At 52.6% G+C, this 12265-nt stretch overlaps 2 protein-coding genes across 3 annotated transcripts; one reads left to right on the top strand and one right to left on the bottom strand.

The window, feature by feature from the left end:
* Nucleotides 1–2007: 2007 nt before the first annotated feature.
* MKRN2 (makorin ring finger protein 2) lies at nucleotides 2008–8284 on the bottom strand. Of its 2 annotated transcripts, XM_005531828.3 has the most exons (8): nucleotides 8152–8177; nucleotides 7573–7701; nucleotides 6486–6634; nucleotides 5480–5781; nucleotides 4506–4720; nucleotides 3453–3563; nucleotides 2846–2990; nucleotides 2008–2363 (listed from the first exon to the last, which is right to left on the bottom strand). In XM_005531828.3, exons 1-8 carry the CDS (start codon nucleotides 8175–8177, stop codon nucleotides 2220–2222), a joined length of 1221 nt encoding a protein of 406 aa, XP_005531885.1. In that variant the 3' UTR covers nucleotides 2008–2219. The 2 variants fall into 2 exon arrangements, with proteins under 2 accessions (XP_005531885.1, XP_014115922.1); XM_014260447.2 differs by lacking the exon at nucleotides 6486–6634 and having other exon boundaries at nucleotides 8152–8284.
* A 31-nt stretch (nucleotides 8285–8315) lies between these two features.
* MKRN2OS (MKRN2 opposite strand) lies at nucleotides 8316–12244 on the top strand. Its single transcript, XM_005531808.2, has 4 exons — nucleotides 8316–8512; nucleotides 9017–9066; nucleotides 9683–9845; nucleotides 11574–12244. Exons 1-4 carry the CDS (start codon nucleotides 8316–8318, stop codon nucleotides 11824–11826), a joined length of 663 nt encoding a protein of 220 aa, XP_005531865.1. The 3' UTR covers nucleotides 11827–12244.
* Nucleotides 12245–12265: the final 21 nt, after the last annotated feature.

Raw genomic sequence — 12265 nt, 5'->3', positions numbered from 1 at the left:
TAAAACACGATAGAAAAAAAAACCCAGAAGAGGTAAGTTGCTTTAACTCTGATTTCCCAAAAGAAACCATTAACCCATGATATTTAAAGCAGATCATGTGTCTCTTGAAAAAATGAAGTATTTTTCATAAGTGGGTTTATTGTAACCAGCACTTGATGTCCAATTAAATAAAAGCTGCTGAGTGAAGAACTTAGAAACTCAGACATTTTAAAGTCCCTGGGTAGCTTTAAAAAAGTATCTTTTTAATTTCAGACTACTCCTCCTCATTTCTTGGGGCAAAGTAAATGAGGAATGTCTTGTTTAAGGTAAAGGACATCCTATCCATTGATTTTTATTTTTTTTTTTGGTGTATACCTGACAGTGTTTCCTTCTGGAAAAAAAAAAATGGATGGAAAAATAAAAAAGAAGGAATTGAGGAAGGGTGAGAGCTGGGGAAGTATTCTGGGGTAGAAGGGGTGTTTGGGTGCCCTTGGAACATTCACTGTAGTGTGTGCCATCCCTCTTAGGGATAATTTACCTTCTCCTTAGTGCTGAGCAATTGCACTGATTGGATTTAGGACCTGTCCTGGGCCAGTTTCACCAAGGAACTGGGAATTGTTGTTTGTTACAGACACTGCCAAGGCCAGACCTGACTGTGCAGTGAGCACTGCTAAAAATTAACTTTAGGGGGGAATAATGATGGGAAAGTTTAATTTCCAGGTCAGAAGAGAGGGCACAGCTGGCAGGGGCAGAGGGGAGGAGCTCCTGACCCAGAAATGCTAACATCAGCTGGATGGAAAATCCTGGAGTCACTGCTTTGGTGCCAGTTAAAGATGTTTGAATCCCAGATTAAGGTTCCTGCTGTTGCCTCCTAGCAGGGACCCCGATCCTGGTGTCACCACCCCAGGGATGGCAGCAGCTTCCTGTCCAGCTCTCTCTGAACACATTTTGCTTCCTAATTTTCCTCCCCTGGTGGATCAAGACTGGGACCATCACTGATCCATGGGTCAGCTTTCTGCTCTTGGCCTTTCTTTCTTACACATTAAGTATTAATTTTTATGCTTTTATACTGCTATAGATAATAACCAAACCAGTTACACACCTGCCTTCCATTGCAACCAAAGTGTTCTGCAATAAACTCCTCATCTCTGTGTTTACAAACACTGCTCAGTGTCTCACTCCGAGCCCAAGTGATTTACAAGGACCTGAGTCAGTGACAGCTCATGCTCAGGTGTGTCCATGCTGTTAGAGCAGCCACTTGAGTGCACACTGAATTCCTGCTTTAGCTGCAAAGTTAATACAGATGACTTGGCAGACAGAATTAACTTCTGGTACCAGATTTCACAATCCAGCTGCCTTTGCCACAGCAACAGAAATCAGGTTTTTAACAAAGCCAGAATTCAGTAGCAGTTCTGAATGCAGAATGCAGCGATGTGCATTGATCCCCCAGCCCTCCTGGGCCTTCAGCATTGCTGGGGAAAAGAGGAGTGGAGGCACTGAGCTGCTGCAGAGCCACCCCTGGCTGTGGGGCAGGCCTGGCTGAGCAATCACTGGGATATGGGAATACCTCACTCTCCTGCTCCAAGCTCCAGTTTGTGCAGCCAGTTCAGGAATCAGTGCAGCTGCCTTTGCTTCCCAGCAGGAGCCACTGCTGCCTCTGAGCACCTGACTGGTGTGAAACAGGGCTGGGGACTCGGCCCTGCCCAGCCCCGGCCCCACACACACAGAGAATCCACCAAACTGAACTCCAGGTACTGTTTGAGGTACAATGCACCAGCTCCTTTTTAAGGAGAAAACCCTACACTGTGACCATTATTCCCAGTGGGGTTTGTAGTTCTACATTTAGCTGATCTAGCGGAGGAAAAAAAACCCCAATGCACCCAAACTCTATTTAGCAACAGTTTTTACCAGCTTAAGCTTGCACTGGACCTGTATTTACACTACCACTCAGCTCACAAGACAGCATATGTTAGGCCAGAGAGGGAGAAAACCCTCCTGGGATTAAGGGATTTTTTTCCATGCAGCCAATTTATTTTTTGTTTTTTAAATATATTTAGTCTTTTGTTGTTGTTGTTTTTTCTTTTTTTTTTTTTTTTTGTTGCCATATAAAAACTATCTGAAAACTTTACCAGGACTGCACGAGTAACCACCAGGGCACGTTTTGTTCTACGTGTGCTGGAGGGAATAAAAGCATGGCTAATAAATAGCAGCACTGCTGGGCTCAGAGGGGCTGTGTGTGCTCACTGGGCTGCAGTGGGATCCTCCTCAGCCCCAGAGAGGTGCATGAACAGCTCCCCCAGCTCCGTGACCTCGCTGTCGGCGCCGGGCGCGCTCCTGCTCTCCCTGTCCTCGATGAAGTCCCACAGGCGCACGGAGTTGAAGAACTGCAACAGAGAAAAAGCTGCCTGAGCACCCCCAGCCAGCACAACGCTGGCCTGGGCACTCATTTCCTCACTGAAAACCATCACAAGATGAGATCACATAGCTCGGAGCTCAGGGTGACAGCCAGGCTCTCGTGTCCCAGAACAGGCCGTGAAGGGACACAGCTGGGGCAGAGGCACCACCACTGTGTGAGGTTTCACCCTTTTCACCTGCCCTTAGTGCCAAGCACAGGAGAGGAGCTTGGAGTACTGTGGGTGAAAGCTTTAAGAGCAGAATTCCTGCGAGCAAAGGTCTGGACTGGTTGAAAAAACAAAGCAATGATACTTTGCAGGTAAATGAGCAGCACCTTCTGTCTGCAAGAACAAACCCTTGCCCAAGGAACACCGAGAGGTGCTTTGTTCCCTTGTCCTGCACGGCAGGAGCCATTCCCAGCTGCACAGGTGACACTGAAATGAGGTCTGGGTGACAGCAGGGCCCTCCTTACCCGCACAGTGCCCTCGGAGCTGAGCTGCTTCCGCGGCTTCTCAGGCTCAGCTCGGGTCCCGTCGGGGTAAGCGTGGAGGTAAAGACACTTCCCTCCAAAGGGACACGTTCCCTTCCCCTGCTCGAAGTACTTGCAGGGCTTTTTCCTGAGTTAATTAGAAGAAAAAGGGTTACTGTCTTCAAGCTGGAAGGGAAGGAGAAGCAGTTCAGTCCCCACAGTCTCAGTAAGGCTCTGGTAACACTGCCAGAGCTCTGGCCTCCCCCAGCTGACAGCAGCAGTGAAACTCTTTGTTTTCCTTCCCTCTCTGCTCTCCTCGGTCACCAACAACCCTCCAGGCAATTATGGCTGAGGCATCCACAGAAGCCACATGAAGCCAATTCTGGCAAGTGAGCTGAAATAGCTTTAACATTTCTGAGCACACAGAGGCTGAATTTCTGATCTACAATTACACAGCCACAGAGTGAAGCAGAAGTGTGACCAGAGATGAGGAGCTCGCTGCAGAGTGGTCTGTAATTACATTAAGGTTAAAAATAAAGGCTCAGCAACTGACTGAGTCTTGAAGCAGCTAAAGAACAACGTGAGGAATGTGGGTGGTTGCTGCACTTACCCCACTCCCTGCTTAAATGCTTCAATCAGCTCATTTTTCTTCTCCTGCTCTTCCACCCAGTACACGCTGGGGATGACAAACTCGGAGATCACCCGGCACTCAGGGCAGGACCTGGAGCAACAAGACAAACCAGAGATGCTCTGGGGCCTCCCCAGCCTGAAACCCTCCACAGATCTGCCCCGAGCAGTGAGGATCCTCCTGAGGGAAAGGGGATCTTCGTCACCTCGGGCAGCAGCCACCTCCTCCCACGTTAGTACAACACCTTGTGCGCATTCCAGCTGGAATAACACAATTCAGGGCACCCAGGGCTTGTGTTTGTTTCTGGACCTGAGCAAACGCAATAGGGATTTCCACAGTGTGTAGAAATAAACTGTGTTCTGTGAGTGCAGCCAAAACCACAAATTAAGGTGTCTCAGCCTTTTAAAATGCAAGGAGCTGACGGTCACTTCAGTGACATTTGGAGTCAAAGTTGTGCAGAAAAGTCTGAAAATATTTCCCACCTTTTCTTCAGCATGTTTGTAACTTGAGAGATGCTCAAAGACAGAAACTGCCCTAAGTGGATGTTTTAAATTCTCTCATCTGAAGGGGAACATGTTTGGAACACATTTTTTGTAGAGCTAGAAGATAAAGGCATTTACTGAGACAGATGAAAGCATGGTTAGTGGGACATTTACGTAGAGCAAGCTGCAGTTTAGGGGAAAAATCCTGTAGTTAAGCACATCCTTAGGAAAAAATGGAGCTTTGGGTCAATGCAAGGGGCAGAGCTGCAAGGTCCCAGCTGTTGCAGAGTCCACTCTGCCCACTGACCACACAATCAGAGAGGACTGAGCTGCCACTGGCCAAACTGCCCATGCAGGGCCATGGAATTAAGGGAACTGGTACCAAAGGACACCCAGTGCACCCTGCTGCTTGTGCAGGCAGCTCTCAGCCAAGTCCTGGGCCTGGCCAGCAGCTGGAGCAGCCTTTGCTGAGCTCTGTTAACACCTGCAGCTCCAGCCCCACTGTGCGAGCAGGCTCAGCCCCTCTCAGGCCGTGGCAGGTGCCAGAACTCACTTGATGATGGGGTTCTCGAACTGCTTGGCACATCTCCACTGGCGGATGCAGGACAGGCAGTACGTGTGGGTGCAGTTGGACAGGATCCCAAACCTCCTCTCTGAGGCTGAGGGCTTCTCATACACCACCTCCATGCAGATGCTGCACACCTTGTCCTGGCTGGCCTGGATGGCAAAGGCCCTCTCCATGTCGTGCTCAAATGTTGCCATGCACATCTGTCAGGGGAGAAAGCCACTGTGAGTGCCAGCCTGCCAAACCAAATTCCCTCTGGAAAGGATCTGCTGCAGGCAGAACATGGAACACTCACTGAGGACATCATTCCTCCCCATCACTGCAGAGTTTAACTTAAAACACATTAAAATCAATCATGGCATTTCAGCCTTCAGTGTTCTCTCAGCTGTCAGAAATAAAGATGCCAGGGTGCTTCACTCATCCCTTTCTGCATCTCTGTCAGATAACAGATACTGAATTCCTTGGTGCTTCAAACATCCCCAGAAAGCATCTCATTAAATAGGTGCCACACTCAAGGTGTTCCTCTGATGACAATTAAGGCCACCTTCATTCATCAGGTGCTAATTTTTACCCAGTTAAGGAATTAGTCTCTTACTTCAGGCTTTCCCCCAGCAGCACTTCTCATCCCAGCAGTGACAATCCACAACCCATTCCCACTCCCAGAGCACTGCGAGGTGAGCTGGTGACTCAGAGACCTCCCAGAGACATTCTCCTGGGAGACTTTCAGGGTGCTGTGGGAGAAGGCAGCAGGCCAGTCTCTGATGAGGATGAAATTGGAAAAACCACAAGCTGCTCCCTGCAGCATCATTGCCAACTCGGCTCCAGGGGCTCGAGCTGGCCGCTCTCCACACCGCTCTCCAGACAAGCAATACAACAGAAGCTCTTTGGAAGAAGCTCTCCTGCAAAGCCCATCTTTAGAGCCCCAACCCTGCCCTGAGCAGCTTTCCCAGCTCCCCCTTTACCATCTCGTGGGCCTTCCTCTGCTCCTGGTCGAAGGGGTGCAGCACCTGGAGGCCGCAGATCTCGCAGAGCTCCCCGTGCAGGTACAGGCAGCGCTCCCCGAAGTGGCAGGCGCCGGCGGCGGCGTAGGGACACAGCTGCTCGGTGGCGCCGGCGCCCGGCTCCTCCAGCCCGCTGCAGATGGCCTCCAGGTACGAGTGGGGCTTGCCCTCCTCGCTGTCCCCGGGCTCGCCGCAGCACACAACAGCCCCAGGGCCGCTGGGGGCGCCAGCCCGCTGCTTCTCCTCGCTGGAGCCGCATAGATCTGGAGGGACAAGCACAGGGCACTGCACTCAACCCCCACCAGCTCCTGTCGCTCCGAATCTCAACTTTTCTTCCCAATGGGATCTCATCTCTAAGCCCTTTCTGCTCATGAATGGCAGGGATTTTCCCAAGCTGCCTACTGAGGAGTTCAACTGCAGCGTTTATTCAGGTGTTTTCTGGTCACAAATAGACTAAAAAAAAAATCACAGAATCATTAAGGATGGACAAGACCCCCAAGATAATCAAGTTTAACCAAACCCCACTTTGTCTCCCAGCCCAGAGCACCGAGTGCCACATCCAGCTGTCCCTTGGACACCTCCAGGGATGATGATTCCCTTCCAGTGCCTGACCACCCTGCCCATGAAAAAATTCTTCCTCATGTCCGGCCCGAACTGCCCAGGCTCGAGGGATCAAACAGCTCCTCTCGTCCTGTTGCTGACTGTCCGGGAGCAGAGCCTGACATTCCCCCAGGATAGTTTTGTCCTGTCAGGGTGGACAAAACACTCCTCTCACCATCCCTCAGGGAGCAGAATGGAAGCAGTCACTTCCCAGAGCCATTGAAAAGGATGACAGGCAGAGTGTGTGCGGGAAGGAGGCTCCAGGAGGGAGTTCTGGCTGGCCTTGAAACTCCCATAATCACAGGGGACAACACCTCCCTCCCTCTCCCTCCCTCCCTGGTGCCGGGCAGAGCAGCCTCCCACTCACCCCTGTCCCGGAGCACCAGCGTCCTCTTCTCCCTCCGGCTGCGCGGGGCGGCGGGGCCGTGCTCGGGGGGCGCCCGGGGGCTGCCCGGGGCCGCGGGGGGCGGCGGGGCCGCGGCTCCGCCCGCCGGAGGGAGCCTCACGTGGTCATACCTGCGGCAGGAAAACCGGGATCGGGCCGGGCACCGAGACACCGAACCAGCGGCTCCGGGAAAGGAGAGGACCCCAGCCAGCCGGTGGGACCGCAGAAACACCCCAGCAGCAGAGCAGGAGCAGCCAGGGGAGTACAGGGGCTGCTCCATGGACACACCCAATGCTACAGTATTTACACGGGAACAGAAATACTCCCCAGCTCTTTGTGGACCTGGACACGTGCACCCAGTGCCCAAATTCCAGCCAAACAGCTGGAGAAAAACCACACACGGCTTGCAGCCAATACTGATCCCTGGGAGTCACTCAGCCCATCCCACACCACCAATTCCAGGTGAGCAGCTGATGGAATCACTGATGTCCAGCCCATGATCCTGCTCTGGCACAAGGATTAGGCAAGGCAGAGAACTCTGAGGTGAGCTCCAGGCTCCTCAGCCAGCAGGGAATTCCTCCAGGAAGGATCCCCGTGGCAAATCCCTGATGAAACAGTATTCCCTAGAGGATTCCTCTGAGAGTTTTAACCTGGAGACTCCAGGGAAAGCTGTGGAATTGTTCAGCCTTCCCACCAACCCAGGGGGACACGAGGAGAGAGCTGAAAATCCCCAAAATTGTGCACTGGGATGTGCAAGAGGGTGGCTGGGAGCTGCACCAGGAGCTTCCAGCCTCTCCGTGGCCTTTCCACGGACACCTGCAGCTCTGACTGCAAGACCTGGATGGGAAAGATGTGAAACCCAAAGCTCAGTTCTCACAGAGCAAAACAATCCCTGAATTGAGCCAGAGCGCAACTCCACTACCAGAGGCGAAGTCTGCTTTTGGCCCTGGGAAAACTCGCTTTTAATAAATTATTTCATTCCCCTGGTCCTCTCTGCTGGCTCTGTGACTGCCCTGGGGTGAAGCTGACAGGACGGGAGCCCTCGGGCAGCCCGGGGAGCGGGGGTTACCTGCAGCGGGCGCCGTAGGCACACTGCCCCTTCTGGTAGTACTTGCAGATGGTGGAGGATTTGCTGGTGGCCAAATCATGGGAGAACAGGCACTTGCTTCCCTCCCGACACACGCCCTGCAAGTAGTACCTGTGGAGAGGCGCAGGTCACAGCAGGAGGAACGGTTTGCCCGGGTTTGGTTTGGTTTGTGTTCACAGAATCACCGAGGCTGGACAAGCCCTCCCAGCCCAGCGAGCCCCAGGCTGCCCCCAGCCCAGGGCGCTCCACGGCCACCTCCAGGGACGGGCACCCCGAACCTCCCCGGGCAGCCCTTCCATTATCCGAGCCCTTTCAGTGAACCAAACTTCCCCGAGGAGACTCGGAGGAGCCTTCTCATACTGCCCCCGCTTGTTTCCCGGGCAGCCCGCGGGGGAGAGCGAGGGGACAAGGGTGGCTCGGGGGGCACCCACGACCTCCAGCCGAGCACGGACGGAGCGTGGCGGGCGTGAGAGCGGAACGAGGGGGCTGCGACGGCGCGGGGCAGGGGCCGGGGGTGTCTGAGGGCTGCGAGGGCTCCGGGCCCGGCCGGGCCGCGCTCACCTGCACGTCACCTGCTTCGTGCTCATCGTGCACCGCTCTGCCGGGCCCGCCCGGCTCCTCAATCCGCGCACCGAGGTTCCGCGCAGCGGGAGGGATGGGCGTGGCCGCGGCCCCGCCCCGAGGCCGCGTTTCCGGCCGGACGGTTTAGGCCGCCGCGCCGGGCCATGGCGCTGCTGCGCGTGCGCCACTGCCGCGCGCTGCTGTACTGCCGGCGCGTGCCGCCGCGCTGCCCCGCGTGCGGCGGGGACCTGCGGAGCGCGGGGCTGGCCGCAGCGCCCGCCCGCCTGCGCTGCCCCTTCCGGCACGGCCACGGACAGCCCCGCGCCTTCCTCATCAGGCCCAGCCGCGGCACCTTCCTGCTGTAACCGCCAGGGGGCGCCGCGCGCGCGGGGACCGGCCTGAGGGGAAACGGCGGGAACGGGAACGGGAGGGGAAAGGGGAAAGGGAGGGGAAAAGGGAGGGATATGGGGAATGGGAGGGGAAAGGGGAAAGGGGAAAGGGAAGGATATGGGGAATGGGAACGGGATGGAAAAGGGGAGGGACAAGAGGAACGGGAGTGGGAGGGGAAAGGGGAGGGATATGGGGAAAGGGGCGGGCACTGAGAGGGAATGGGAGGGGAAAAGGGAAGGGAATGGGGACGGAGAGGGCCGGTAAAGGAATGGGAATGGAAGACGAAGGGGGGAGGAAATGAAATGGTAAGACAAGAGAGAGGGAAGGACAGGGGAAGGGGAAAAGGGAAGGGAAAGGAGGAGGAGGTGAAATGGGAAGACAAGGGAGAAGGGAAAGGACGGGACAGGGCTCACAGCCGCTCTGGGAGCTCTGGGCTGTGCACGGACACTCCTCAGCCCCTCTGCTCCTCTTCCAGCGACTACGACGGGCACTGCGACCTCCACGTCGGGATCACCAATTCCCAGGGTAAGCCGCGGGTCCCTGCCGAGCCGTGCCGCCTCCCACACCCCGCAGGAACCCCCTCAGCCACCCCACCTGCCACCCCTGCTGCTCTGGGAGCTGCAGCTGCGAATATCCTGGGATGGGCTCACTGGGAATGATCTCGCTGTGCGGCAGAGCTCCAGAGCAAATCCCTTCTCCTGACTGGATTAAACAGGCATTGAATGGAATAAACAGGTGCCTTCCACCCCTGGAATGAAGGGCTAGGCTTGCTTTAAAGGAATTACAGTTTAATTGAGAGTAACATAGTTTTTGGCAATTCTAAAAACACCCCTAATTAAAAAAACAGTTTTAAAAGCCACGTTAAAAATAGTATTGGGTTCTACCTACCCACCCTTCAAAACATCATTTCAGTTGTGTATTTAATACAAAGCCAGTCTCCTTTGGGGGTTAAAAATGAAGCCTGATGCGATGATTATTAAAAGAGCCAAACTTTTTTCCAAACCATGCTGTGGAAATGAGACCAGATGTTTGCTAGATGCTAGGACTGCATTTCCTACTCGGCTGATGGGAAGTTGAGTCAGCACAAGCCCCAAAAAGGGCTGTGTGTGTGTGTTCCCCAGCACCCCACTGCTGTTTGCAGGTGTGGTGTACAACTATGACCAGGAGGGTGTGCACAGGGATGGCAGTGGCTGGGAGCAGTGCATCAGCGTCGCCCTGGTGCAGCCGGACATGTGGGAGCTCCTGCAGCAGTGGGACAACCTCCTGGAGGAATTCTCCTTGGAAGAGGCCTGGCTCCCTGACAGGTGTGTAGGGAACAGCTGGGGTGTGTTTGGGATGAGGTTTGGGGGTTTCAGAGCCCGGTGTCCTTCAGGACACACATTGCTGGCAGCCTGGCCTGGATCACCCTCAGCCTGGCCTGGCTGGCCAGAATGTTCTGAATTTTAAGCAAAACTCAGCTGCTCGAACACAAAATCTCTAAAGCAAGAGGTGCTTTTAGGGGATTTTATGTTAAAAGCCCCAGTTTGATGAAACATGACCTGCATGCAGCGGAGTACAAAAGTGCAGGCACAATTCCATAATTATTTTTTGAGGTTTCAGCAGTTTGAGGTGTATTTGCATAGAAAGGCTGAGCACAGTGATGAGATTCTTGGCCAGTTGTTTTTTGATGTCAGTGGTGAGAAGTGGGAACCAGGCTGATTTCCAGCTCCAGTGGTGACAGAGCAGCTGTCCAGGGAAACACCAGTCGTGGGATTGTCCCTCAGTGAGAGCAGCTGTGACACAGAGCCTGCCTGGGTGTCACTGAGTGAGTGTAACCATAATAGAGAAGAAAGAAAAAAAACATTGAATTAAAAGCATTTCTTAGCAGTTCTCTATGTGCTGAGTATAAAATTTCAGGGATCAAACATTACCTCCCTAAAAGAGATGGAAAATTTGATTTAGAACAGAATTTTTAGAAGTTTACAGAGCTGGTAAAGCCAACAGAATTTGTGTCACTTTTACAGTTCCCAGTAATACTAAAATTGCCTTGACATGAAAAAATCACTGGCAGAAGGTCAGAGATGTGTGCATCCCTTCTCCAGGCTTTTCCCTGGTTTCCATCTGCCCCCTCCTGACACAGTGACCTTTTTCCACAACACCACCAGTGACCACTGAACTGAAAACAACTCTTTTAATTAAACCCTCTGCTTATTTTGTCAATGGACAGGAACTGCACCAAACTAATCCTGTAGCTCCTTTGGGATCAGGACAAACCTAATTCTGGTTTTCTTGATAGCTTTTCAACTTACTGAAGGGTAGTAGGGAACAGCTCTGATAGAAGGATTTTAAATGGTGGTGGCACACAGTTAAGTCTGGGGCTGCAGGAAAGAGCTGCTAGCAATAGCTGGAAGAGCAAAGGTTAACAAGGGAAAAGCCAAGTAGGTATAAAAAAAATAAGAACTCGTTTTTGTCAACTCTTGCAGCCCTCTCATTTTTATGCTCAGAGTTCAGGCTGGGAAGTCCCACTTGTAATGAATATACTGAACTGCTGGGATGGAGAAGTTCCTGGAGAGCGTTCCTTGAGGGAACACTCCCCCAGGAGTAGTGATGAGTCCTGCTGAGAAGGTGTTTCCCTGCTGCAGTAGAAACTGACAGGATTCTTGATTTTTCATGATCTGAATCTTTATTGCATAGCTCATATTTTTATACAGTTTTGGAAGTCATGGTGTTTAATTGGTCAATAACTTTCTTGCTGCTTAATTCATTGGTTAGAAGGTGTTTGTGTGTGTACATGCTAAGACTCTCTCTTTTCATGGGCGTTTACATACTTTCTTTGGGGATTCTTATGAGACAGGCTTTGTTTTTATTGGTGTGAGCAGTTTCCTTACTTGAACAGATTGTTATTTAAACTGATTCTCATTTTCTTAATTTTTTTTTTTCATGGGAACTTAACAGTCCAGCTAGCTGCACTCAGTTGAAGCACCAGGCCTAAGCCATGATTTTATGAAGCCTTTCTTTTACAAGTTTTGCACCTATATAAAACATTTCCCCAGGTACGAGGAGCAGCAGCACAACTGTTTCACCTTCGCCCTGGCCTTCGTCAACCGCGTGCGGCAGGGCCGGGGCCGGGAGCCCCTGAGCAAAGCCCAGTTCACCGAGAGCTTCGTGCTCCCCCACAGCAGGGAGGCCTCCAGGTACCTCACCCTGCACCAGCAGCTGGCTCACAGGGACTTCTACATCGTGCCCTTGGCTGAGCAGGAGCAGGAGCAGGACAGTGTGGCTGGAAACCAGAGCCTGCTGGAGTAGCAGTGGGAAAGGCAGGCTGCACAGCTCAGGGTTAGGGTTTAATGGTGTTAAATCAGCATTACCTTCGCCCTGCGCCTCAGGGAGGGGTCAGAACAATGAGCTTGTGCATTTCAGTGAAGTAACACAATGTACACACAACAGAATTCCTGTGGAAAAATGTTTTCTGATTTAACATTCCTTGTGTGCTCTGTTCTGCAAAGACTTCACACCAGAAATCAGAACTGCTGTGGAATTCAGGGCTTTACAAATGAACCGGGAACTTCAGCTGTAGCAAACCAAAGCGGCCTTTTCCTGTCACCTTTGTTTACTGATGAGTGAAAAAAAGGGAACATGTGCTTGTGTGCTGCTGAGATCCCAAATTCCTGTCTGACTGTGAATTTCCTTTCCTTTAATTGCTAATAAATATACCAGCAAATAACTCCGGCCTCTTTGCCCATCA

This window comes from Pseudopodoces humilis, chromosome 13, assembly GCF_049639895.1.
Source record: "Pseudopodoces humilis isolate 2021_Gansu_Grassland_sample_001 chromosome 13, ASM4963989v1, whole genome shotgun sequence".
NCBI classification, from domain to species: domain Eukaryota; kingdom Metazoa; phylum Chordata; class Aves; order Passeriformes; family Paridae; genus Pseudopodoces; species Pseudopodoces humilis.
This window is presented reverse-complemented; position numbering and strand designations above follow the sequence as displayed.

Bases quoted from the DNA above. Each gene is read 5' to 3' on its own strand.
- MKRN2OS (XM_005531808.2), top strand. From the start codon at position 8,316: ATGGCGCTGCTGCGCGTGCGCCACTGCCGCGCGCTGCTGTACTGCCGG. The intron at 9,067-9,682 runs GTAAGCCGCGGG...TGCTGTTTGCAG, and splicing joins CGGGATCACCAATTCCCAGG to GTGTGGTGTACAACTATGAC. The intron at 9,846-11,573 runs GTGTGTAGGGAA...ACATTTCCCCAG, and splicing joins GAGGCCTGGCTCCCTGACAG to GTACGAGGAGCAGCAGCACA.
- MKRN2 (XM_005531828.3), bottom strand. From the start codon at position 8,177: ATGAGCACGAAGCAGGTGACGTGCAG. The intron at 7,702-8,151 runs GTGAGCGCGGCC...GCCTCTCCACAG, and splicing joins ACGAAGCAGGTGACGTGCAG to GTACTACTTGCAGGGCGTGT. The intron at 6,635-7,572 runs GTAACCCCCGCT...TTCCTGCCGCAG, and splicing joins GCCTACGGCGCCCGCTGCAG to GTATGACCACGTGAGGCTCC.